Below are 27,293 nucleotides of genomic sequence, written 5' to 3' on the forward strand. Positions count from 1 at the left end.
ATGAGCCACTCTTCAATTCGGCAAACGTATAATTCGCCACACAGCACTTTATTTCAATAAAATATAACCGTTTACAATTGGTTCGCCTGTTACTCCAATTCTTTCCCACCACCATACCTAACGTTACCGTGGTGGGCAGTAGCGACTTTACGGTCTATTTTAAATTAGCGAACAGCATTAACCCATTCAAAAGTTGAAATTCTATTGAGATTAAGTGTAGCTGTGTGGGTTATATGTATGCACTGAAGTGTGGCCAGAGCCCTGCTTCTAAAGTTAGTTACCATTTTGAGCAAAGCAGCAATTGTCGAAAGTTCGCGACAGCCTCTTTGGTGTTCGTCCAGTCCCCTGTCTGAGTGAGAACCTCATCGCCCATTCTTAAAATAACTATTGCTTGTTTTGTGGCTCGTTGACTATCACTTTGTTTATGTACCGAGCTAGCAAAAACAGCGAAAACAGAACTTCCTGATTGCATCTCCCGCCAAAGATTTACGGAAGTGACTAGGCCGTTGCCATGACCACAGTAACAACGTACAAGTTTTGCCCCTCCCCCTAGTATGAGTGTATGTATTTTTATCAGAAAAATTACATAGACAATGCAAGAATAAACATGAGCGACATTATACAGGTTATGAGCTCAACATTTAACATACAGAATTCAATAATAATAATAATAATAATAATAATACACTATTTGTACCCTAATAAACTAAATTAGATGAGGCTGAAGTCAATTTTAATAGTAAATTGAGTCTATTTTAGGGCTACCAGTTCTTTTCATCAAGTACACTGATTTCCCTTATTAAATCCATACCAATCACAAAGGAGATGTAGATGAAGAAAAGCAGATGAGTTATAGAAGGATGTTTAAGCTTTGAGACAACTGAGATGTGGAACTAAACATCAGGAAGACGTCCCTAACATTTTGTACATTCAGTGTAGCTGCGATATCAAGCATCTTGCATGTAATCCATTATCTACACATTGTGAGAAAGGCATGTACAGACAGGACAATGAACAGCAGTTGCTTTTGAAAAATAGCTTTATTAGATGTATAAAAATAAGCTTGATAAATTCAAAACCATGTGGAGCTGGGCCTTAAGCAGAAAAGTATCCATTAAATATTCAGTACATTCATTCTAAAAGTTAGATATGCCCTTAGAGGAGGTGTTAATGAGTAGGGGAAAAGTGCAGATATTTAAAGAGTTCATCTCTGAATGCCAAGAACATTTTCTTTTGTGATATACACCCAGTAGGCAGTAATTATATAAGCCTCAGGATACAAACTGGCTCATTTAGACACATTATGTACTTAGTGTATGTGTGCTTTTACATGAAGTGAGATCATGTTTTGTCATTATATGGGCCAGAATATAATGATGCCAACTAGGAAATACAGTGTTTCTCATTAGAAGGTTATGAACGCCCACGGTAAAATATTCTGATAATGAACAGTGCCCCCACCGCAGAAATTGAAAATTAATAGCCTACACAATTTATTTTAGCCTTCATGAGTAACAAGATTGTCGAACTAAAAGTAAACAAATAATTGCACTTGTTTTAGCCATCAGATATGACAATAAGATGAAGAAACATGAGACGTTTATCTTTCGACTATGTTGCTAATCAGCAGTGTGTATGTACATGCGTGTGCGTGCGTGCAAATGTGCACAATACAGTATATGTGTGTATGCATTGATCATTGCTTTGAGACAAGTCCTGCCACTTTTGATTTACAGTTTAAAGTGATCATGGAAATGTAAGCTCTCCTTCATAAGGTCAGTCAGAAGACTTTCAACAAATAATCAGGATTATCAAAAAAAGTCAATAGTTTTTTTCACATATATATTAAGATTTAGGTCAGATTTAAAAACAGATATTGTGCTTTCAGGTTGAGTGGACAGTTTCAGGAAAAGATGGAGGTCAGTCGGCTCTACGTTTCTACCGCTTCAATGGAGCCCAGGCTGTCGCATTCTTCTCCTTCGCTGTGAATCGGTATGGTTTCCATGTCGATCTTCCCCATGGCGAAGTTGATGAAGACCTGCGAGGGGATTCAATAATGATTTATGCGCCGCGCCGATATCAAAACCCATTATTTCTCTCTGAACTCTCCCTCTCACCCAGTCCGCCAGTCGGTCTCTCCCCCTGATTTCCCCCCTCTGTCTTCCACCTCAACATATGGCACCTCCCAGTCCCAGATGGGCCGAGAATGGTTGGAGAATATCAGCGCTGGCTGAATTTAAAGCTCGTGTATTCTCTCTATTTCTCATATTCCCTTTATTTTCCCCCAGGCATACCCTCTGTCAGTTTCCCTCTACCTCTCTTTAACTTTCTCAACTCAGTCTTTCACTCCCACTCAACTTTCTTCTATCCCTGCTTCCCCTCCCACCCTTCCTCTTCTTCTCTCAACTCCTCGCCTCCTTTTTTCCGTCCCTATCTACCATCTACCCGCCTCTCCAAAAGCTCTCACTCGTTCTGCCACTCTTTCTCTCTCTCTTTCTCCTTCTCTCACCTCATCCAGTGTGGTCTGGCTGACAGAGAAGTGTTTGATCTGCAGTGCCGTCTTGTTGGACTCCAGCTGGTCAAAGATGTCGGCCACCCCTCCCGGCGCCACAGGTACGTGGTACTCTACCATCGTGGAGTGCTGGTCCTGTGAGAGGGGGAAAGAAGACACAAGTAAACACCGTTTGTAGAGGGTAAAAAGCCTAGTATAAGGATTACATGGTCCTTTATGGGTTGAGATTTTTTAAATTTTGCTTATGAAACCCTTTCAAAACTCCAAAAAAGCATGACTCTCATTCTAATTGTCATTCTAATGCCACACTCTGCCCACTGACCCATACAGTCCCACATACAAAACAGTAGGGTCAGTGAGTGTCATTGCCTTAGGCCGATGCATAAGCGTTCTCTTAACAGTGCTCCTCATTACCATGCAATAGACATGTCGATTTCACGTCGTATATATCCCAAAAATGTAACGTTTTTCATGCCACCGATGGCTATGCATGCAAATAACGATCTTCATTTATGGGTTTTTAAGTGCTGATACCGATATTTTTCCCACAGTGCAAGACGTGGGCAGTCATCAGACACTTAACTCTTACATGCACTATCAAATTGATTTATGGTATTTGAGAAAATAATTGTATTTTTTTTCTTTGGTTTATTGTTTTTTTGCTTTCAGATAAAAGCAAATAACAGTTCAATTACTGTTAACATTTAACATCATTATGAATATTCACACAACCTTCCTAGAATTTTTGTTAAACTCCCACAATCCATTGTATTCAACAAGATGATGACCTGATTGGCCATTCGTGTGCAGCCTCGCCTTCTCCCAGATTTCAGTTGGCAGTGCCGATGCTGATGAGAGTTGCCAATCTTTTGATTAACTAGTTTACCAGTGTGATCAACCAATCACCGATCTGATCACTGATTGAAATGATGCATATTATGGGTTACAGCACCTCTTCACTGCTGGTCAGAGCCTGATAACTGTTAAGTTGTCACTCACCTTGTACTGAGTGATGCTCACTCTCGCTAATGTGTGTAAACTTTGCAACTGTAGTGGCTAATCTATGCATGAAATATAATAACAATAATAATACTAATAATAGTAATAGGTTAAGGGCTTCCATAGACAACCAGTGTAGTATTGATCAATTCTACAATAAATATGTAATCAATCACACTGCATCATATCCATCATTTTAGAGGTGAACGACTGACTGGACAATAGCCGACTAAAATAATGATTGTTAACATCAGCCAGATATTAACAAACTGATATATCAGTCTAACACTATACATTGTAAGCTCAAAGTTATCACCCAGCATACAACTACATCCATCAAATGTCTATGTACTCTCTATGTTTCTTGCAACTCCCCACCACAATGCATGAGGGATACTGCCTCTATTCTGCCGAGTTCTCTTGAAAGCCTTGGATAGCCGGCTCAGCTCACCTTGAGGTAAGTGCTGGGGAAGCGGCGCTGCATGAAGCTGGTGATCGCCTCCACATCACAGGAGGCCATGGCCAGGTACATCTTCACTGTGAACCCGCTGCCGAACCTGCACAAAGGGGATTTTACAAACAAAGCACTGTGTTATTACGTGTCTGCGGGAGGTCAATGTTATTACAAGTCAGAAGGAGTCAGAGAGAGACGGACAACAAAGGACCGCCGGGGGGGGGGGGGGGGAGGCCACGGCGACAGGGCGGGGAGGGCGGTAATGGCTGGCTGGGAGGAGGAGGAGCGGAGGCCACTGACCTGTTCTTAATGTGCTGCAGGGAACCCAGGCATCGGAACTGACCCTTCACCATGATGGCAAGGCGGCTGCACAGCGCCTCGCACTCCTCCATACTGAGATAAGGGGGCGAGAGAGAGAAAGAGAGAGATAAAAGGTCGCACTGGAACAACATTAGCATAATTAGCTATGCCTCCTGTCACGTAGCAACCGAGGAAACATTCTGTTCTTCTGCTGGTGTTCAATCTTTTCACTTTATCAACCTTTACAAATAGCCATATAGCCTAGTTATTATCATTATTGGAAAAAAAACAAACACAAGACATAATTTTGACCTGTAATTGTAGCGCCTCCGTTGAGCCAATTAGTGTCATATTGAAAGTGCTGGAATGCAGTGATGAGATGCTATGTTCCCCTAAGTTGTGTCAAAATCCAATCAGCTGTGTCTAAGGCAGCTTTCAGACTGGGTCCACTTGGCTAGTTTGTTTCAGCATAGTACACAGCCATATTTTGTTGCTGTGTCACCATAGTTACTTCCTTCACGTGCCTTTGTCTAGTCATAAGAACTCTAAAAGAATGACAACCATGCATTTTTAAGTTCATCCAATGGGTTGAGAAAGGGTTTCATCAGCCCAAAGGTGGTAGAATTCTCTCAAACCACAGAGGAGCATGAAGTCCTTCAACTGAACTAAAACACAAGCTGGAATTATGAGGTTTTAATTTGAAAACAATGATGTTTGATTACATAGTGCCACATTTCGAGGCTTTTTTTTTTGATGGACTATCAGCATAGTATGGGTCTACTAACCTGTGAGAGGTGAGAACCACGGCACATTTCCCCTTCACCTCCTCCGAGATGATCTTCCAAAGGTGGCGCTTGGTGCGAGGGTCCATGCCAGAGCTCGGCTCGTCCTGCGGAGAGGGGTTGAATGGAAAGAGTAAGGCAGGATGTGTGAAAGAGAGGAGGGGAAAGCAGGAGAGAAGAAAATAAAGGGGGGAGAACCGGGATGGAGAGATCAGGCGAGAACAAAGAGACAGGAACGACAGAGCAAAGAGGACAAGTGAAGTGAGGTGAGGGAAAGGACGGGAGAAAATGATGACAGGGTTAACAGAAAGAGTAAGCACAGATGCACAGTGGCAAAATAATAAGGGAAGCGGGAGGGCCAGTGTGTGACAGACAAACCCGTAAAGGGAAGGAGGAGAAGCAAGGACAGAGAGAAGCAAGCGAGAATAAGGGCAGAAGGACGAGCCAAGAGAGGATAGGGGGGGGGGAATTAAGAAGACAGATAAAGGAAAGGAAGAGGAAGGGGAAAGACGGGGACAGGAGGAAGGAGAGAGAGAGAGGATATGATAGAGATGTGAGGTAGAAATAGAGTTGAATGCTAGGGGGAAGACCACCCTGGGGTAAGCCTGGGGAAGCAAACTAATTAACTATATGAGATCTGCCAAAGTCTAGGGGATCGATGTCTACTTTACTTCAAAGACCCGCTCAGGAGGAGCAGCGGTGTAAAGTTAGTTTCATGTTTGTTGTCGGCCTGCCAGACGGGCGATTTAATGAACGGGTCCTCACCAGCAGCAGGATCTGCGGGTGTCCGATGAGAGCCAGCGCGGTGGAGAGCTTCCTGCGCGTGCCGCAGCTGTAGCTGTCGGTGACATTGCTCCTGTGGTAGCCCAGCTCCAGCTTCTTCACCAGGTAGTTCACCACCTGAGCGGGAAACAGGCCAGGGATTAAAGGGAGGTGGATAAAATAGCAGAAACACCACATGAAAAAGGAAAACTAAATCTCAGCTAAAAGGCAGCTACACAGGCGAGTCATACTAAGTTGAATGCCAATTAGCAGTATGTGTCAGCTTTAAAAGAGATCTGACGGTCACTGCTCTTATTTGTGACTTTTCAAAGCAACGTGAGCCAACTAACAGAGTTCCAAAGAAGCCAAATAGTCGGTGCCTGAACTGCAGGAGCAGCAGTCACAAAAACTGCAAAATTATTTAATGTGGCCAGGGGAACAGTCTCAAAAATCATTACAACATACAGTATGTCAAACACAAACTGCACTGGCAAAGAGGAACAGTGGTCACAAGTCAAAACTCACTGACACAACAGACACTTAAACACCACAAAGCTACAGCGTCAAAAATTACCACAGAATTTTGATTCAACATCTCTGTAACGCAGTCTCAACAAAAACCTGTATGTGGTGAGCCCACAAAGCTGTCAATTATGGCAGATAATGCCATTCAAAAACTGACTGTGTCCAAGGCCAACACACAAAGACACATAACCTGGTGAAGCACAAAACCTGGACCCTGAGCAGTGGAAACATGTAAAAAGGTTTAATGACTCTTTCTGCCTTTTTCCTTTTTCCAGATGGGTGTATGCTTGGAGAAAGCCACAGGAAGCCTTCAACCCACAGTGACTGTCGCCAACTGTTGACCATGCTGGATCTGTAATGGTATGGGCAGCATTCACTCTGATGACTGCTCTACATGGTCGTATAATGGTCAAGGAATATGAAACCATTTTACAGGACCAGGAGAAAACTAGTAAACACTATATATGTGTCCCCCTGATGTTCCAGTATTCCAAGATGTTAAATGTCACCATACACACTGCTAAACAATTTGAGCGGTTTTATGAACATCAGGATGCAGTCCTCCTTTCAGCAGATCTAAACCTCATTAAACCTTTCCAGGAATTAGATTTCCTCCTCCTTCATCCCTCAAAGAACTGGAGGCTTTTCTTCCTGAAGAAAGCTCCACTATCCACTACACACAGTTCAGGATGCAGGAGGACAGCAGGGACTGAAGCTGTTCTGAAGGTAAAGAGTGGCCCTAGTCATTATTGGCTACTTGATATTCATAAATTGTTAGGTGTTTCCGTTATTTTGTCGGCAGATTACAACGACAAGTGCAGGTGCAGCGCCAATAACTGAGGTATCTATCTTTTCCACTCCCATGCATATTTAATTCTGTTTGTACATCAGTGATGGATTTACTTGGTGACTGCGTTTTGTTTTGTTTTTCCAACCCTGTGCTGCCTTGTGGTGGGAGTTCTTAGACAAAAGGAACTGATGCAGCAGAGTTTATTTGGAGCATATCAATTTATCCAGTGAGTGTTAAAACACATTGCACTAAAAGCAGAGCTGAAAGGCCATTGATAGGCAGCAACTAACTCACTCACTTAACTATTAAAAAGCTGCGATTTGCGCATCAACCAGCGCATCTAACCGCGCTCCACTTGCCTTTTCATTTAAGTGATTAATCACATGAAGCAGAAAAAAAGCCTGTAAATGGGCTGTGAATGCTACCAGTTGATTTCTGTGTGATAAGCTTGAGGCGTTTCCCACAAGTTGGCAAAATTTACACATAAATGTATTTTGGAAGCCTGATGAATGGACTCAGATACTGCATCTCCCTTAAATTCTCGTCTCTGCAGGAGGATATGCCTTTTGCTTTGATTCCTAAATATGATTCTGGGTTGACTGAACACTGTGCATACTAGGCTGCTACGCACACTACGGACAAAGATACAATGACAGCAGCTGAATCTGAACAATTAGCACCAACAACATGGCATATCCTGACTGGTTCAGATCAAAATATGTTGTTTTTTTATGTTCTCCCATAAAAGCCCATTTCTTTCACCTTTGATGTAACAGCTCATTAAGCTTGACAAAACCATGTAAATGTGAAATGGCCCCATTAAGGCTTGTCTCATTATCCTCAGCTAGGGGACTGTCAGTGGGAGACAACATAAGAGGAGCTCTATATATAACCTCATCTCGGCAAATTAGCCCACCACCGATACTGTGGCCATTACTGCCATTGTTGTCAGCACCCTGACCAGAGAAGAGGAGCTGCAACGGTGATTATAGCCAGACGCATCCATTTCTGTGCCTGATTGTGTGTGTGTGTGTGTGTGTGTGTGTGTGTGTACGTGTGTGTACGTGTGTCCTTGGACACGTGTGTGTGCATAATTCTGCTGGTTACATGACTGAGGCTGTCAGAGCCCATCACTGTTCTGGGGCTTATGCGTCCTTGGTTGAGAGATGGCGTTGCGAAAGAGAGAGAGAGAGAGAGAGAGAGAGAGAGAGAGCTGTTTGGTCAAGGCCAGTGTGCGCCTTATCAATTGTTGTCTTATTTTTTATTTTTTTTTTATCAAGACAAACAGTCAGAAATCCCATCATCTTTTGATTGCTTGCTCGGCAGATTCCACTGATTTCAGCGGCAATGGAAAACAGACACTCTCAGTAATCACCGGAGAATGCAAGATTGATTAGCTTTCAAAATGATAAATGGGCAGAATGGGGCTGAAGTGACGTGTCAAATGAAATCCTCTCATTATCAAAGTATCGTTTAAATGTAAATTAGTCTGCGGTGATACATACAGCATCAGCCTCATTTCCAAGCCGGGATCGCAGCCGACTGACAGCGAGTGCTTTTTTACGTTTTTAGCCGCCCCAGATAGCACACCTTTCAGCACACATCAGTCAGCACTTCACACCGTCTGATTCAGTATGCATGGAAGCGCCGACAGCTACTAGTCTGGCAGCGGGAGTGCACCTTTGAATTCATATCTGATCCCGTGTCATTTTTGCGGATGGCGTCGTCACTTCCCGACGCTTTGAGGAGACTCTGCCTTACCCCGTCAATCTCCCGCTTTGAGATGCCGCGGATACGGGCGTAGAAGTACAGATGCTCCTCTCCGGTGAGCAGATCGTCCAGGGCGTCCACCTGGGGACAGTAACCGATGTTGATGCCCTTGTTACGGCACTCCATGATGTCTACCATCCGCCTGGGGGGAGGGGGGGGGGACATAAAGAAAGACAGATTCTCTTGAATGCTATAGGACAGATGGAGAATGGATGTGCGTGTGAGGTCCCAGTGGCACTGCTGTCTATAGTGGTGGCATGCTGGGAATAGCCCTCGACAATAACAAATAAAGCGAGCACTGGGAGCCAGACGGGTGCGAGTAGGGTTGTGATTGTATGTTTTGGTTTCAGTGCATTCTAAATCTCAAAACATTATGGCTCATATTTTGGCTGATGCAAAGCAGTCGCATCTCTTGCCTTCTCTGTGGCTATTTGCATTGTGCAAATTTATTCCAGTTCAGATTCATTAGACAGTGCAGCCTGGGCACCTGTAAGACTGAAAAGAAAGCTCTGGAAAGCATCATCCTGTAATGGACTTGCTTATGCAACCCATCTGTTTTCCTCCATGCTGATTCTTTTTAATTACTTGAATTATACATTTTTGAGGAATATGCTGTGTAAGTATAAATAACAACCTGATGTTTTTTAATTACTTGAGGGCAGTGATGTAGAGGTAAATCGATATTTTCAGAAAGCATTTTTTTTTTATTATTGTAACATAACTTACACCAGTTTGTTACTACTTACAATGATGTGTACAATGAATTTACAGCATGAAGACTTATTTCAGACTAAAGAAACTGGGTATACTGTATTCTGCTTGTATGTAATCACTCACTTTTGACACCTGTCAGCACCTTGCTGGTGCCAAAGGCCAATAAAGTCAACGATAGAAACAAGACGTTTTCATGCTATCCTCGAGATGTTTACTTCACATGCTTGCATGGATTATATGTGTTTTTAAAATGATCAAATAAATCAATAAATAGCTTACCCATCCCAGTCCTTGATCTGTGCCGTGCCATCGGTGGGGCTCACATCTCCAGTCAGCATCTTGAAAGTGGTCGTCTTTCCTGCTCCATTCACACCCAGCAGACCAAAGCACTGTAGACAAAGACAACACGCATTGCTTGTTAACACTGATCAAAAAAACTAAAAAAAAAAAAGACAATCTCAGTTGTTGTTCATACAGCGCTCTAAATACATAGGCTTGGATTCCAGATGAATTATTTATGTTTTCAGATTACATATGTGTGTTGTGTTGCCTTTGATCCCTATACAGTACTATGGTCTGTGTTTTCAAAGATTGCACAGATGTTCAGGTCACTATTCAGATCCATAAACAGAAGCATTCAGTGAGTTTCCCTCCCTGCAGCCTTATGGCCATGATGCAAGGGATGCATTTTGAAACAAGTGTGAAAGGCAATTTGTTTTTTTGGCATAATACTTTTATTCCTTATACTTTCCTTTAAAGGGGCAATACATTAGATCTTTACTGCCCCATAGCACTAAATGAGCATTATATATCTGTGGGGGGTTGATAGGGTTGTTGATCAATACCAATGACTCAACGATTACTTTGCCAGCTGCTGAGATTTCTGGCTGTCAAAACTCACTTTGCAATCAGTATTCCCCAGTCATTGGCATTTCAAGACATTCCTATGTTACCTACATTGATTTTGTCCCAATTAGCAGTCCCCATTCAAGGTGCAGGCAATACTGACCCATGTATGCCTCATGTATGATGACATATAAGCCTACCTCCCCAGCAGGGATTCCCACGGAGAGCCTCTTGACAGCTTGGACCTTCTTGTTGAGGTGCTGGTAGACCTTGGTGAGCTGGTTGACCTGCAGGACGTCTGAGCTGGCCGCCCCACTGGACACCCGTTGGTGCTCGGCCACCACGTCCTCATCCTCGTCCTCGCCGGCCACCCGGGGCACCGTTTTTCTGCCCATGATCAGATGCCTACAAAGGGAAGAATAATCCCGTTAACTGGGTGTACCTGTAATTCATCGGAGGCAACTAGAGTGTCATGGCAACAAACTTGGAGAAGAGAGAAAGAGACTCGCTAGATCTGTGATGGATTGAAACTCTGTGATTGGAGGGAGAAAGTCTTACTAAATCTATGATGGATTTTGACAAGTAAAAAAGTAGAAATAGAAAAATGAGAAGAGGGAGAGAGAGCCTTAATAAATGAGCGATAGAGAATAATAATCAGCATTTATCATTATCTCCATACAAAACACAGAGAGATGCTGAAATCCTACACTGATCTAATAAATGAAATGCTAAATGTTCTTAAACGCTCACTACGATCTAATTTGCAGTGAAACTGTTTTTCATTGCATACTAAAATGCTTTCCACACCAATTTGCGGTTCCGGTGCTTGATAAATGAGTGCCCCACTGCGCAACCAGAATCATTTCCACATTCTATGCATACATTTTCAATTCAATTAGATTTTTGAGAGCACATCACAAAGCCGGAAAGTGTACGCGCGCGGTTCGTGATCGTTCACAGCGGAGCAGTTCGTAGCATCGGCACACATGTCTCTCGCTTCCGCACGCCACCGTCTCCTCGCCGTCTCACCTGACTTTGCGCAGGAGCCACTTGTTGAGCAGCAGGCGCAGGGAGAAGAAGAACAGGCCTTGGAGGAAGGAGGAGATGAACATCCAGCCCAGGGTGTCGGTGGAGAAGGGGTTCTTATAGGCGTCGATGCCGTAGCCGCTGAGGATCTGGACCTCCATGTTAACCCTGGCCAGCTCCATCAGCCCGTTGCCAAAGCTGAACTGGGGGAAGATGAGGAAGGCGTGGCTCAGTTTCCTGAAGATTTCCTGGATGGCCTGCGGGAGGGAGGGAAGGACAGAGAGGAAGACAGTGAGGATATAAAACTGCATCTCAGGTAGTGCTCATCCTGAATGTAATCTCACTGTCATTGACATTGTGGAGTACGATTACCCTGCAAAATATGACTCATTCCCCTGAAACTCAATATCACCACAGCTGCAAGTGAGGGACTGTCAATGTTGCGCTGTCCATGTTAATTCATCAAGTAATTAACAGCTACACATTTAAAGGATAAGGCTGGTGTATTTTAATGCATTTCTTACCGTCAACAAATCCTATGAAGATAACAAAATCAGCAATGCGTTTGCTCTACTCCCGTTACTTTCTGACTTCCCACGTTCCCTTTTTAGCCTTCAACCCGGAAGTCATTGGCTCCAATTGTAAGCTAAAAACCTTTAAATACAGCTCACAAACACATAGTTTCAATTTTATAAATCGCTAACTGTTACCATGAAAAGTCAGGCTATTGTAGTTATTACCAAATCAAATTCAAAACAATCAACAATCAAAACAAATTCTTCATTATGCCGGGGACTATTTTCGGTGCTACGGAACTACTTTCCTGAGATCACAAACGTGTTTACGGTCGGCTTATTAAGTTGTTTGAGGAAAAAGTCGGCTGGCCCGGTGCATCGCGATGATGAAATATGCTGCCAGAGCAATGGCATGGCTCTTTGACGTGTTTTTAATCGTTTTTTTAATACAATGGAGTTCTATGGCTGCTGGGACATGGCTTCATTGGGCATCAGCTACATGGACGAGACTTGTCAGCAAAACAAATTCATTGCTGATTTTGTTATTTTCATAGTCATTTGTTGACGGTAAGAAATGCATTAAAAAACACCAGCATTATCCTTTAAGGCCGCAACTCTTTAAACTTTGGGACCATTCAATTGCTGACCTCATTGTCACGCATTGCGATTTGACCCAGAAAGTAGAGGATGGAGGTGGACATGATAGTGTTGACGCTGATGAAGAGGTTGATGCACACGTAGGTGATGAAGGCCATCTCTGCATCCTTGAAGACGCCGGACAAGAGGTACATCCAGGGGAAGGTAGCGAACCTGGGGACGAGACAAGACAATGACAGGATAGCTTAAATACAGCTTCAGTTCAACCCAGTAAAAATAACTCTTCCACACACCTGAAAATAGCCCTGCTGTGATCTGGCTGGGGTTGGCTTTCAAATACAGAAAGCCCACAAAGACGGCTTTGATTTCAGTTTATTCTCTTGAGGATGGAAGTGGATATAGAGAATTTATGCAGTTCCCTCCATCAATGCCCCCATCTAAAATGACATGCCCTTGCATTTTTTAACTGACTGAAGTGGCGCAGTCCTTTAACAGGCTAAATGGAGCAGCTGTGAGCCTGATGAAAATAGGCACCAGAGAACACTGAAAAGGGAAGGGGAAAAATACCAAACCATGAGGAGGGTAAACATTCAAACATGACGCCAAAAGAGAGGAAGATAAATTACTTCTCCCTCTATTCCCTGGTGGCAGCGCATCCTTTGCTGTTTTTTTTCTCCTCTCTCTTTTCTCTCAAATAATCTGCTTGTTCATTTGATTGGGGTGTCCGGGTCAGCGGGAAACAGAAAAAAGGAGAAATAGGGAGAAGGAGAGGAAAAAAGGAGGACGCAGGGTGGGAAGAGAGAGAGAGAGAGAGAGAGAGAGAGAGACAGACAGAAACAGATAGAGCCAGACAGAGACAGAGCGCCTGACTGTCATGCCCGAAAAAAAGGTGCTTGGTAGGCAGACTGTGGGTGCCAAGCCATGACGTGGAACAGAAGCAGGGAGGCTGCAGACCAGACCCAGGTGGGTGCAGGCTGGCAGGCAGGCAGATGGAGCGCTGTGATTATTCATTGCTTGAGAAGGAGACATCTGTCTGATAAATGAGAAGCAGAGTGCTGAGTTGGCCTCCTCCTATCTAGGGCTCAGGATGGGGGCCCGCTACGGCACAGGGAACACACCAGCTCAAACTTCAACTACAGTTGGGGAACAACAATTTAAATTGTTGCAGTAATCCAGATGTGGGAGGCATGGCGTGTCATTGGTTTGGAGTTGCAGGCAGTAAATTTGCATTCTTACTTAAAATCAAGCAACAGATGAATCAACTGGGCGGCATAAAGTATTCGCTTTTAAACAATGTGGTTAAAGGTGTTGCTTCAAACGTTTTTAAAAATCAATATCAAATTCATTGTGAAACCTTGGTAGACCATATTTCCCACAACACCTGTTGCTTGATGTTAAAATGCTGCACATTACCTTTAACTCATTTCATTTGTTGTTAAACTAAAAGGACAGTGTAATTTTTGTTCCCTCTTTTTTCTATTTTAGTGTATATACCACCAAACCCAAATAATGTTTTTGTTGAACAAGTCTCAGAGCTCCTTTTCCATTATCATGCCTGTCTATGACAGAGCATGAGTAATCTAGTGCAGTCTAATAAAGGTGCCACTCACTCCAAAGGCCATACATTTTTAGTTCTCTCAACTGCTTTTACTCCAAATGATGTGGTTTTACATGATGTCTGTGTATCCGACCATAAGGCCAAAGAAAAAACCTAAAGCCTTGCCCTGGCTAACTAAGCACACGCAAGCCTTAAGGAGAGAATGTATGAAGGCCGAACGCAAATGGAAAAACAAATTACAAATCAATCTAGACATTCTAACAGATCATGTGACAAAATATCAGGAAGCTGTCAAGGATGTGAGAGCAGCATATTTTTCTGACCTAATATCCAAAAACTGCAATGACTCAAGGATTCTATTCAGTTCAATTCAGTCCTATCCCCCCTCCACAACATTTATTATTGAGGCTTCCCCAGAAAAGGCGTGAGGAGTTTCTGGCTTATTTCTCTGATAAGATCCCTCCCGGAGGTGCCGTATTCGCCTCCCCAGGTTGCCCTGCATCTTTTAGCAGGGCAAGTAGGGGGATTGAATATTTTACTGGGCAACTGTGTAGTTAATGACATGATGTTAAATTTTATGTAATTTTCTGATGTTTGTCTGATGATTCAAACTTCTAATGGGCTTATAATCTGCTTGTAATGCATCACAATACACTTCAAGAAAAGTGTTACCAAATAATAAGATATGAAATAATGAAATAAGACTAAAAGCCCTGTAAACAGATTATTAGGCTGCATGTCAACAGCCACAGAATCACTGACCCGAAGAGCACCAGGAGCAGGGTGACGGCAGCCAGATTTTGTCGGTCTGTGAACGCCGGGATCTGGAAGGCTGCGATCATACCAACAGTCAGAGCCACAGGGATCAGATAGATGACCTTGGGAAAAAAAGATGGGACATGACCCAGCAATAGAAAATCATTTGATTGTTATTGCATTATCAGTTGAAGAGGGTTTGGTTCCTAAATAAGGGATGCAGCATTTGAAAAAATTGAGACCTACTCTTACAGAATGATTGACAGCCCAAAACTAAACCAAATTATACTACTTACTTTTAAAAGGAAAAGAGGTATTGAATGACTTTTCTCAAAATAGATATGTAGTGTTTTATAAATGAACGCTTCAATAATAGATAAGGAGAAGAAAGTGCTTTTGCATGCAGTTACATTCTAAAAGGGAGCATGCAGCATGGATGTATCATGTTTGCATATGCTTTTATTGAGCAGAACAGTTCATGGTAGACACACAAGGATTTGACCAGATTTGGCCCTTAATTAGCCCATATTCTGTTTATTTATGGAGGGTAATAGTGTGGGTCAAGAAGAAGAAGACGTTACCATGTCGTAGAAGAAGTTCACGGCCCAGTAGAAGGGCTCGCCGACGCCTGCGATGTGCTGGAGCCTCTTGGAGCCACTGTGGTGCTCGTGGACCTCGTAGATGGCGAAGCTGGCCGTCGTGATCGCGTAACCCGTCAGCACACACAGAGCCACCAGGATCTGGATCATCCCCTGGACCCTGTGAGAGAGCAAGAAAGTCCGAAATTAATTCACTAAAACAACAAATATACGTTGACAGTCATCAATTGTCAGTCATGGGCATTATCATTCATCAACATCAACTCAATCTTCGTCAATAGCCATTAGTATTCATGGGGGGTGGGTGACTGGTCTTTTTTCCTTTCACTTTTTCTTCCCCTAGATAAGGCTGCAGTGCTATAGTAGCTGTAGGTAGGTTCAGATCCAGGGACAACAAAGTGTACAATCCAATCAATATACTCTGGTGCGCTATGGAGTCACTTTGAATGAGGCCATCTGTTGTCATTCTTTACCGAAAACAATAGCCCGTTTTATAGTCCTCCTACGAACTGTCTCATGTCTTTGCCTGCTGAGACTTGGCTCATTTGAACCATTCAAGGGTCTCACAATAAATAGAATCCCATTAATAATAAATAGCTTTGTTAAAAGAGATGCTCATGCCCCAGCTCTGACAAGATAATGGCTGCTGAAGAAATTGATTGTTTCATACAGAGTGGAACACCACGCTGCTATTGCTGTATTGTCTGCAAGCCAACCGATGCTGCTGTTAAGGCTAAAATAACGTAGAGCCTATTGGAGGCATCGTGGAGGAGCCGTCCTGCATACTGACCAGACTCGATACCAGGCAACCGGATGAGGCTTTGATCCCTCGGTTCCCATTCAAGCCTGTCCTTCTAAAGAAACCTCACAGCCAAACTTCCTTTACCCCGGCGCCCCTCCCTGTTCATCTCGAAAGAACCTCGCGCTTTCTTGCCGAGATGCCTGCCCTGCATGCTATTTGTTTTGCCTCTTCCCTTTGGCCGGGGCGCAACACCGCCGACCAAATGGAATAAGCTGGATGAGGATGAAAAACTGGATGAGGATGAAACGCGACTGGAGGAACGATAGTGTGGGAGGGAGAGAGAATAGCAGAGAGAGACGTGTGTGTGTGTGTGTGTGTGTGTGTGTGTGTGGGGGGGGGGGGGGGGGGGGGGGGTTGTAGAGCAGCTCTAGCTACACAGGGTAGCCAGCAGCAGCTACTGAGCAGGCTTGTTATCAGTATGGCCATGATACCCTCCGACTTCGTCCCGCGGGCAACACTGCCACACTGTAAGGAGCATACATTTGGAGTAATAAGCCCACTGCATCTTTAACACTGCTTAGGACAAATCAATACAGCAAGTGAGGCAACAAAATATCAGCCTGGACAGAGGGGGAATTCTACCTTAGCACACCGGCCACACACAGGCTGCACAAGAGGAGAAGTACATGAAGAAACTGAAGGCCAGTGAACGCACAGTGAGACGGCTGGCGCTAATAAGGCTCTGGGGAGGACCTTGGTGGGGCCACGGCCTCAGCTCACCCAGCTCTCACAATGATTTATTTGATTTGATCTACCGGTACGCACACACACACACACACACACAAGTTTGCATATATGAACACAAGCGAGCATACACACACAAGTTTTCAATCCCCAGTCTGGGTCTCTAAAGCAGCCCGTGGAGTGTTTTAAACAGGCTCATTTGGGGAAGTGGGGTAGAATCAATCCACCTCTGTGCCACCTTCAGGGTAAACACCCATTATATTGGGCCTGTGATCAATAGTGCAAGCTCAGGAAAATCCATTTAGAAAATCAAATATGGGTAAATACTGCTGTCAGGTCCGCCCCCCCTCCGCCCTCACTCCATCCTGACTTTGACGACTTGAATTTAAATGCAGGAGGGTCCTGTAATGTATCTTGGGCCCGGCCAAACAACAGCCAATAACGGTCATCGCAACTTTGATAACTTGGGGATATTTGCACCGATTAGAATGCTAATGAGGATATTTTCGGCGAGCGCGGCCATTCATATTGTTAGATGCTGACAGTCAGTTTTGAAGAGGGAACAGGGAAGAGTGGAGTCCTTACACTGAGTCTTCATCATCCGCCCGGCCAAAATATGGGTGACTGGATACTGAAATTGCTGTAATCAGAACAAAAAGGGAGTGTTAGGTTCACTATGGAAAACAAACAACAAGGATATTGGTTCTTTTTCAGCACAGTTGCGAGATCACAGCTGGAATATATGGGTTCGGCCTGTCAGTCATCAGTCAGCCTCTCTCCCTCTGAGCCAATTAACGTTAGTCTAGCGGGAGCTCAGCTGACCCGGGCCCGTTGAGGGTCCCAACTCAGAGATGAAAAAAAAAAAAGCAGGCAGTAAACAATGTGAGGGGCTTCACATCTGACAGATAAACCATCACTGTGAAAAGCAATCTCCCTACAGCCCCCCCCCACCCCCCACCCCCACCCCCCCTTCTCTGTGAGTCTGCAGGTAACATTTGAATGATTACACTCTACCCCCAAGCACTCTTATTAACTAGGGGGTGAAGAAATTGCTTGCGTGTGTGTGTAAGCACGTACGTCCTGTGCACGTGTGTATTTGTGAGCATTTCTATGTGAGTGTGTGTATGTGTGTGTGTGTGTGTGTGTGTTCGGCGTGCGCACTCTTGCCCGAAGGCAGATGGTCAGGCTGATCCTCAGTGCTGAAACAGTACTGAAAACGTGGGCCAGCCTCGTTCCCTTAGCATAGCTTCCCAGTCAGCAGCACTCATCTGTATTCATCATGCATAGTGATGTGAGTCTGAGGACACACAGCGCCCCCTGGCTGTAATCCGCTGACATCACCCATGAGTGAACACACACATTGTTTAGAGCTTTCTTTAGATTTGTTTCTTTGGACTGAGTGTACAAACTGCATTGACTGCACTAAATATCAGGAGCACCTTCCTAATATTGATTTGCACCCCCTTTTGCATAATCCATGTCTAATCTATTTAAAAACTTATATTCTTTAACTTGTCTACTCTCCATTTCTCCATTTTTGAACTGAATTTATGATTTTTACCGCGGCCTCTAACCACAGCCGTGTGTATGCAGAAATAAAGACCGGTGCCCAGTAAAAGCAGAAAAGTAAAAAAATATGGCCTAATTACCAGTAAGGAGTCTAAATTCATGCAACATTTATAGCCGAAAATATGAAAATGACTAAAATATCACAGCATATGTTATCAAATAGAGACGCTGCATATAGTCGAACACACTGACACATTTACCACATTGCCATGGATACAGATGGTGTTTTGAAAGCCTTGCAATTCATCACCAATCATGACTGTACTGCCTGGATTACTATACAGCATTGCTCCTGTTTGTTAGTCAACACATGACAGGGAGATTTTTTTTATTTATTTGGCATTTTTAGTTTGGTTCTGTTTTGATGCTGCAAGACTAATGACCAGTATGTTTTGTTAACCAATTAGAAGATTACCAATAATAAATCATTTTTTTTTATGCTTTTGTGTGATTATTTCAGCCAGATATTTATATTATTATTATTAGTAGTAGTAGTAGTAGTAGTAGTAGCAGCAGTAGCAGTAGTAGTACTACTAGTAGTAGTAGTAGCAGCAGCGGCAGCAGTAGCAGTAGTAGTAGTATTAGTATTAGTAGTAGCAGTAGCAGAAGCAGTAGTAGTAGCAGTAGCAGTTGCAGTAGCAGTAGTAGTAGTATTAGTATTAGTAGTAGCAGTAGCAGAAGCAGTAGTAGTAGCAGTAGCAGTTGCAGTAGCAGTAGTAGCAGTAGTAGTAGTAGTAGTAGTAGTAGTAGTAGCAGTAGCAGTAGCAGTAGTAGTAGTATTAGTATTAGTAGTAGCAGTAGCAGAAGCAGTAGTAGTAGCAGTAGCAGTAGCAGTAGTAGTAGTAGTAGCAGTAGCAGTAGCAGTAGCAGCAGTAGTAGTAGCAGTAGTAGTAGCAGTAGCAGTAGCAGCAGTAGTAGTAGTAGTAGTAGTAGCAGTAGCAGTAGCAGTAGCAGTAGCAGTAGCAGCAGTAGTAGTAGTAGTAGCAGTAGCAGTAGCAGTAGCAGCAGTAGTAGTAGTAGTAGCAGTAGCAGTAGCAGTAGCAGCAGTAGTAGTAGTAGTAGCAGTAGCAGTAGCAGTAGCAGCAGTAGTAGTAGTAGCAGTAGCAGTAGCAGCAGTAGTAGTAGTAGTAGTAGTAGCAGTAGCAGTAGCAGCAGTAGTAGTAGTAGCAGTAGCAGTAGCAGCAGTAGCAGTAGTAGCAGTAGTAGTAGTAGTAGTAGTAGCAGTAGCAGTAGCAGTAGCAGCAGTAGTAGTAGTAGTAGTAGTAGTAGCAGTAGCAGTAGCAGTAGTAGTAGCAGTAGCAGTAGCAGTAGTAGTAGTAGTAGTAGCAGTAGCAGTAGTAGTAGTAGTAGCAGTAGCAGTAGTAGCAGTAGCAGTAGTAGTAGTAGCAGTAGCAGTAGCAGCAGCAGTAGCAGCAGTAGCAGTAGCAGTAGTAGCAGTAGCAGCAGTAGTAGTAGTAGTAGTAGTAGCAGTAGCAGTAGCAGCAGCAGTAGCAGCAGTAGCAGTAGCAGTAGTAGCAGTAGCAGCAGTAGTAGTAGTAGTAGTAGTAGCAGTAGCAGTAGTAGTAGTAGTAGTAGTAGTAGTAGTAGCAGTAGCAGTAGTAGTAGTAGTATCTGACACCAGTTGCCTAGATACCAGTAATATTTTTAGGCTATAGGCATAAAAAGGCAATTGTATAAATTTGAGCAGAACAATTCTTTCCAGAATACTGATAAATTCCATCACTTTTAGGCAGACCAGGTATTGTGGACCTGCCAAAAGAAATAATAGTCTGTCTATAATAAAAGCTGTCTCTAATAAATGCTCAGTGCTCTCTTTTGTTGAGGTAAATAAAGACCCTGGCCATTATTGGAAGTTTAATGGTATTTAATACTTTGGCCTAGAAGTAGACTTATTAAGTGCTAATTGAAAAAACTGTGCACGTCCAATAGCCCTTTTAAATCCAGATGGAGCAATCTGGTAAATTGAATTTGGTTTTAAAGATTGTTCAGGTGCTGTGACGACCCCCTAGGAATTGACAGCAAACTAAGATTATAATGTAAGCTCTGTCCTGGGTGATATCTCAAGCTGTGTCCTGTGCCTGTTATTGAATGTTTGGTGTGTTACTATGCAGACAGAAGACATTTTCCTTCACATGTTTTACTTTTTTTTTCTTTCTTTCTGGAAGCTCACCATATTTCCGTGGATCTTTGTCCGCTGGAAGGCTGGAGCGTAGGATGAAGTTGTTGAGGCTGTTTAAGTATGCTGGCATCGTGTGGTGGCCCTCAGGGTTGTACCAGATCTACACACACACACACACACACACACGTTATGTCTCAGAGTATGCAAGCCTACCATCTTTACAATAAAATCCGTTTTGGAGCCGAAGCCTCGAAGACGCAATAAATGCAGACATCATCATCCGAGGGCCATTCCAAGACTAAAACTGTGGCACAAGCGCCGCAGTAAACCATATTAACGATGACATTGATGGTGTAACAATGCAGCTCCATCTGCGTGCCGGCATCTTACTGCATCGGTACCCGAACAACTTCGGTTGGGATGTCATGCTTAAACTTTCAACCACTCAGTCGGCGCAGCAATTAAACTGATAATGAGACAGGCAGCAGGGAAACAGGAGAAAATTACCTTAGATAGGGTGCGGTTTTTGGGCACGTCTGCAAGGTCCATTTGTAAGCCAGGAGGGAGCTGCTTGCCAAAAACAAAGCCACCATACCTGGGGAAAAAAGCATCAGTCAATATGAAGAAATTAACAAAGAATGATCAATGCCGCGGATAAATGAGATGCTTCATTTTTCATTTATTTCCAATCAAAGCAAATCTCCACCTGGATATGAGAAGCATTTAGCGTAAAAGCATCTGACCCCGCATTCACACTGTGAGCAACACAGTCAACAAGTCACCAGAAGTGCAGTCATTTCCTATAAAGCTGAGCAACAAACTCGGTTGATGTGTTGACAGTCAACAAGTGTGTTGCCCGAGAAAAGTTGGCCACGGCTGAACTTCACAGCTATCGGCCATCAACAGCCAATCAGATTCCTTGTTTACCTACCGATGTGATTTGGTTTCATGAAAAATAGTTCTGCCTGGCAAGTGCAAAATGTTGATTCCAGCCATTCAAAGCTTCCCAGTTCTCTTTTAACTTTTATTTGAAGGAGGAATAAACGTCTCAAAAACGATGCTTGGAGAACGGTTGCAACCATCAATGGGGTCGATAAGAGTTTTTTCTGTTTATTTTGGCTTAACGCTACCTAATTAGTTATGCTGACTCATTAAAATAATGTCATGTTATTAAAGGCAATACCAAAGCAGCAAAAAGTACATGATTTGACTGTTCAGAACTTGCAATCGGAGCTTCTCGCACTGCACTCATTTGGTCAGAATAGAGCGACACATCAACCAAGTTGAAAGTGGGCTGAATCCTCATTGTGGCGTTATGCCTCAGATGCAAATACAGGCTGCATTCACCTATTCCTGATGAAATCATTGGCTGTAGATATGAGGTAGTTCTCCACATCGATGCCACTCAGGTTGTAAACGGTCTGGGAGGAGGGGATCTTCTTATGGGGGGGCTGGTGGCTGTTCTCACTGCAAACCTGGAGGAGATGAACGGTACAAACGTATCACACATGCTCTCTCATACATAAACACACACAATCTCTCCTACACACACACACACACACAGTCTTCTCAGTGACCCGGTATTATCACCTGTTCCTGGCGGGTGCATTTGCAGGCAGTAAAGGACTGGGAGCGGTTCCCGCTGGACCTCCAGTTGTCTGTGCTTCTTGTGCAGACCCTTAAACAGAGACATTCACAAGGTGAAGCGCTGGCCCAATAAAACCGCAAGAGTCTGCTGGGCATGATAATGCTGCAAGACAATCCCTTGACACCCCCCATAAAACACTTTGACGTTGAATTGAGGTTGATGGCAGCAACACTGAAAACTGTCCGTAGCATTGTTTGGTTAAATTAGGACCTAAATGTCTTTCTGATATCAGTTCAAAACAGTTTCCAAAGAGGTTTAAATATGATTTTTCTTTGCACTGAGCTGTAATATTGTGAAAACTTTGTGCTTGTCTGGGTTGGCGTGGAACTTGAGCATCTCCAGCACATCGCCATCCATCAAATGCATGCTGGGACACTCAAAAAAAAAACCCCACACACTCTACCTGTTACTGCAAGCATAAACAGAGAAATGACTGCAAGCCATAGAGCGGACCACATATCTCTATTTATTGACATATAAACTATCATGACATATATCTATATCTGTACTCGGGGAGGCACTGCAGCACTCGGCACTCTTGCAGCGCTTGTTCACAGGGCATCGCATGCAAGACATGCAGGCTCTTCTGCGCCACTAGATCTCTCTCTCTCTCTCTCTCTCTCTCTCTCTCTCTGTTCCTCTCTTTCTCCCCTCTTCATTTTTATTTTTTTGGCGGAGAATTTTAAAGTGCCTCTGAGGTCTGGTTCATGAGTGCCAACATTGATTTGAGTGCCTGCAAGGGGCAAATCTCTCCTATAAACACGGGGTGTTTATGGAATACAAATGACGCTCGCATCGCAAGCGCCCCACTCCAGGCTTTCAGCCACATACGTCGAGCCGAGCAGCAGGAAAAAATAGAGAGGAAGGATATCAGAGAGCGGAATGGGTGTGTGTGTGTGTGTGTGTGTGTGTGTGTGTGTGTGCGGAGTTGGGGGGAGGTTGGGTTGGAGAGAGACAGACTAGTAAAATGAAACAAGGTGAGAAAAGAAGCAGGGAAGGAATGACAATGAGTGAAATATGAGAGGAGCCTTGGCAAAGCAGGAGGCTTCCGGCATTATTATGCATTAGAAAACACTTGTGGAAAAGGACGGGACGGGTGAAGGGATTGAGCACGGGCGCCCATCACCGGCAGATCTATCATTTTCCGAGACGGGCAGCTGGCATTTGAGTTTACGTACGGGTTATCGGGCTTGTCGAGGCAGGCGTTATCGATCCCGGGGAATGACATCATGGTGTCCACCAGCCGGCTGGTGTTCGGGTTCTGGTTGCTGTGGGGCCAGAAAATGAACAATTGGTCTCAGATGGTCTCATTTAATGAACTAGGCCTTAATCTGAACTAAAACAAAAGGTTATTCCATCAATATAACAAGGAATCTAAGACAAGCTTTCATCATGGATAGATAGATAGATAGATAGATAGATAGATAGATAGATAGACAGATAGACAGATAGATAGATAGTTTCAATCTACAATTCTTTTCTTGACTTAAGTCTATGCATATTTGTCTTCCCATTATTGATTTATTCAAATCAATCCCGGGGAAGTTGGGGGGGGGGGTGTTGGTTAAGAAAGAATTAGAATTCAAGGTCAGCATTTATCAAGGTTCTCAGAGCAGGACAGCTGATTTAAGATCAGTTTACCATCTTAGGTCATTAGGAATGAAATGACCATGGGGAGCCAATCAGTGTCTCTAATTTAGCGCTCTCGCTGTGAGAAGTCGGACAGATAAATGGCGAGAGTCAGGACATTTTATTAGCCGTTTCCCGTAAGTGGATTTCTTTTCTTCCAACACCCCCCCTTGCCCTAAAACACACGCACACACATGTAAACACACATTGACAAGTCAGAGAGCACGATGCTTGAAGGAGGTACATACACATGTAGTACTCTACAGTAACAATGCTAGAATATTGAAGCACCCTCGACCCTCGTCTCAACTACCTCGAAATTCTGAGATGTAACATCAAAAAAAAAAAAAAAAAAAATCATTCAATCTCTTTTGTAAATCAAGCCAGAGAGGACACTGGAGAGCGGCCGCACTGTCTTTGATATGGATTGGCTCCTCAGCATTTTCTCCCTCGCTACATATCCCCCTGATCAAAGAACGGCACTTCTCAAGCATCGAGACATCTCTCGCCCTCCCGACACTCTTAATCTCCCTCGCTTTGATCTCGCGTCTCAGCCGTCTTCATCACAATCACCTCTTTCTCTCACATTCTCTCTCTCTCTCCTCCTCCTCCTCCTTCAGGTTCACCTGCCCTTCGATGAACTACAGCTTCAGGGTTAGGGTCAACAAGGGTCGAACAGCGAACAATACACTCATAGAATCCTGAACCTGACCTGAAGAAGGAGTAGCTTGGTCCCAGGTTGTAGAGCGCCGGGCTGAGCTCCATCTCGGGATAGTGGCGCAAGTCGTTCTTGATGGAGCCCAGGCCCATGGCGAACACCACAAACAGAACCGGCAGCAGGACTTGGGAGATCAGGCCCTTCCAGTCCCTGCGGCTGTGGTGGATCCTCTTCGTTAGTATGGCTGTAAACTGCTGCCAGGCCAGGGCCAAGCCACGCACTGTGGATGAACCGGTGAGGCCTGGAACACATGGGAGAGGGGTTGGAGAGGGGGATGGACCCTTTATTCGCATGATGATGCATACTGTTTCTATCTATATAGTACATTGACATAACATAGTACACAAGATGGCAGTGTAATGATGAAATTAAATACTATACAATGATGGAAAGTCCATCATGGTGGACTGGAATCAGATTCACAGTGTGGAAGTTATGGAATTTTAAAGCTGAAATCATTTGATCTTTAATTGTAGCATCACCATATGGTGGACTGAGGTCATATTTGTTATGTAGCAAAGTCACAAACATTATCTATCATTTTGCCATTGCATAGGAAAATGCTAAAATGTTGGAAAGAAGAAGGAAAATAATAATAAACCAGCACAAAAACAATAGGGTTTCAGGATAATCATGACATCATGGAATACTAATGATGATGTGAACACACAACTAGTTATTGTGCCTGCTGTAATACTAATTACATGGACTCCAGTGTTTTCCCACATCAGTTTGGTTTAATGAAAAGCCATTTTTTCTTTAGGTATGGCATATGACCATGCAACCGTTTCAAGTCAGAGCAGACAGAGCAAAACAATGCATGAGGGAAGATGACTTACTGATCTTGTCGAAGCTGGAGATGCTTCCATTGAGGTCTTCAGGGAAGCTATCAATGGATCCAGAATCAGAAACAGTCTCTGATATAGACAGCGGCCCGTCCTCAGCCTCAGACTCTGTGTTTCCGTGAGTCAACTGGAGGAACACCTACAAACAACAGAGTGTTTCCTCAGTGTGCATGCTTACACATCAGTATGTTGGAAAGTTGGAAGGAGGTTATGTTTTCACCCACCCATTTGTTTGTTTGTTAGCAACATTTGTCAAAAAGTGGTTAACAGATTTGGCTGAAATTTGGTGGACAGATTGGCCCAAGGATCAGTTAATTATATTTTGGTGGTGATCTGGATCTTGGATTTCCAGACAATTTTCATTTTATAGCCATAACTGTTATGCTGCATTCATGTTCTGGTGGGAAAGTCTGACATCCAGGATGTTACGGAGACTGCAGCTTTCCAAGTTGGAGAATTGTTCAGTGTTGGTGGAAGTTTGTGCTCTACCGAGTGCCTTCTAGCCTATGACTGCACTGTCAGTGTATGCAAGTGTTTGTGTGTTTGTGTGCGTGTGTGCGTACCTCCTCCAGTGTGGTGTCAGAGATGCCGTAGCAGCCCAGCTGCAGGGCGTCCAGGTTGGCGTCCAGAGCAGTGAGGAGGGAGCGGTAGGAGGAGGCGTTGGAGGAGGTGAAGGGGGGCAGCGAGTAGACCAGGTCGCCCACCTGGGCCTCCTTCAGTCGCGCTTCAGGGACGTGGGCCTGGATGAAGGTCTTCAGCTCAGAACTGTCAAACCTTTCCCCAGAGTCTGGGCTCTGGAGCTGAGGTAGCAGAGCGGGGGGAGAGGAGGGCATGCTTTACTTTAAAGGAATACACAGAGGTTTTGGGAGTTTTTGGGTTGAATGTATGATCTGTTTTATTATGTTGGCCTGTCATTTCCTATTGGTGATGCTTTACTTGAAGTGCATTATGATACATTACAAGCAGATTATCAGCCCATTAGAAGCATAGAGGATCGTTTCTTGCTATAAAATCAGACAAACACAAAGACAAACATCGGAAAATGACATTAATTATATAGTCGCCCCATAAAGTATTCAACCCCTTCATTTTTCTTTTCCACATTTTGCTCATTATATCATGCCCTGGTTATTAAAAAAATGATCACCAAGCACTGACAATGTGCTCACAATGTGCTTATGATGCCTTACAAATACCACATCGAGTGAAGTATTACTTTTTTATTATTGTGTTTGACCTTCTTGTCTGCGTACCTTCTTGGTGAGGGTGAGGTTGTAGCCCTGCCCCAGCTTGTCTTTCAGGTGGAAGGGGGATCCGCAGCATTTTAATCCTCCTCTCTCCAGGAAGGCGATGCGGTCGCTCAGCACTTCAGCCTCGTCCAGGTGGTGGGTGGACATGATGATGGTGCGGTCTGAGAGGAAACACACGCACACACACACACACACACACACACACACACATCTGTATTATTATCCTTGTGAGGAGCTTCCATTGACTACATTCATTCCCTAAATCTTCTGTATGGAGAGTGTGTGAGTGAGTGTCCATACACAAGAATTTCATTTGGACAAATAGGATGAATCTACAGCATTTCAATTAGAGGGGATGGGATGTTAAAATGCAGTTAAAATTATGAGTCTGAGATGGAGTAATATTAAATGCAACCAAGAGATGCAGGTTCAACTGAGTGATACAATTGTACATTTTGGAGATTATGCTATTCTGGTTTCTTAAACTATGGGTTGGACCCAAAATATATTACAAGCCTAGTTTT

General features: G+C 43.8%; 1 protein-coding gene across 2 annotated transcripts in view; it reads right to left on the bottom strand.

Annotated features, from left to right (window-relative positions):
* Positions 1–1,021: 1,021 nt before the first annotated feature.
* Positions 1,022–27,293, bottom strand: part of abca12 (ATP-binding cassette, sub-family A (ABC1), member 12) — an 83,334-nt gene continuing 57,062 nt past the window's right edge. For both annotated transcript variants that reach the window (XM_071923132.2, XM_078286068.1), the window contains exons 56-78: positions 26,773–26,930; positions 26,083–26,319; positions 25,514–25,658; positions 24,669–24,915; positions 23,506–23,595; positions 22,270–22,357; positions 22,027–22,154; positions 21,187–21,274; positions 20,731–20,839; positions 17,577–17,631; positions 15,488–15,665; positions 14,913–15,028; positions 12,643–12,805; positions 11,484–11,737; positions 10,655–10,859; positions 9,888–9,997; positions 8,886–9,036; positions 5,813–5,947; positions 5,051–5,154; positions 4,266–4,358; positions 3,963–4,068; positions 2,510–2,647; positions 1,022–2,038 (exon numbers count right to left, since the gene is read on the bottom strand). In XM_071923132.2, the coding sequence (XP_071779233.2) occupies positions 1,931–2,038; positions 2,510–2,647; positions 3,963–4,068; positions 4,266–4,358; positions 5,051–5,154; positions 5,813–5,947; positions 8,886–9,036; positions 9,888–9,997; positions 10,655–10,859; positions 11,484–11,737; positions 12,643–12,805; positions 14,913–15,028; positions 15,488–15,665; positions 17,577–17,631; positions 20,731–20,839; positions 21,187–21,274; positions 22,027–22,154; positions 22,270–22,357; positions 23,506–23,595; positions 24,669–24,915; positions 25,514–25,658; positions 26,083–26,319; positions 26,773–26,930 (3,206 nt within the window). In that variant the 3' untranslated portion in view covers positions 1,022–1,930. The remainder of the gene's footprint in view (positions 2,039–2,509; positions 2,648–3,962; positions 4,069–4,265; positions 4,359–5,050; positions 5,155–5,812; positions 5,948–8,885; positions 9,037–9,887; positions 9,998–10,654; positions 10,860–11,483; positions 11,738–12,642; positions 12,806–14,912; positions 15,029–15,487; positions 15,666–17,576; positions 17,632–20,730; positions 20,840–21,186; positions 21,275–22,026; positions 22,155–22,269; positions 22,358–23,505; positions 23,596–24,668; positions 24,916–25,513; positions 25,659–26,082; positions 26,320–26,772; positions 26,931–27,293) is intronic.

Source organism: Centroberyx gerrardi, chromosome 10 (genome assembly GCF_048128805.1).
Source record: "Centroberyx gerrardi isolate f3 chromosome 10, fCenGer3.hap1.cur.20231027, whole genome shotgun sequence".
In the NCBI taxonomy this organism is placed as follows: Eukaryota; Metazoa; Chordata; class Actinopteri; order Beryciformes; family Berycidae; genus Centroberyx; species Centroberyx gerrardi.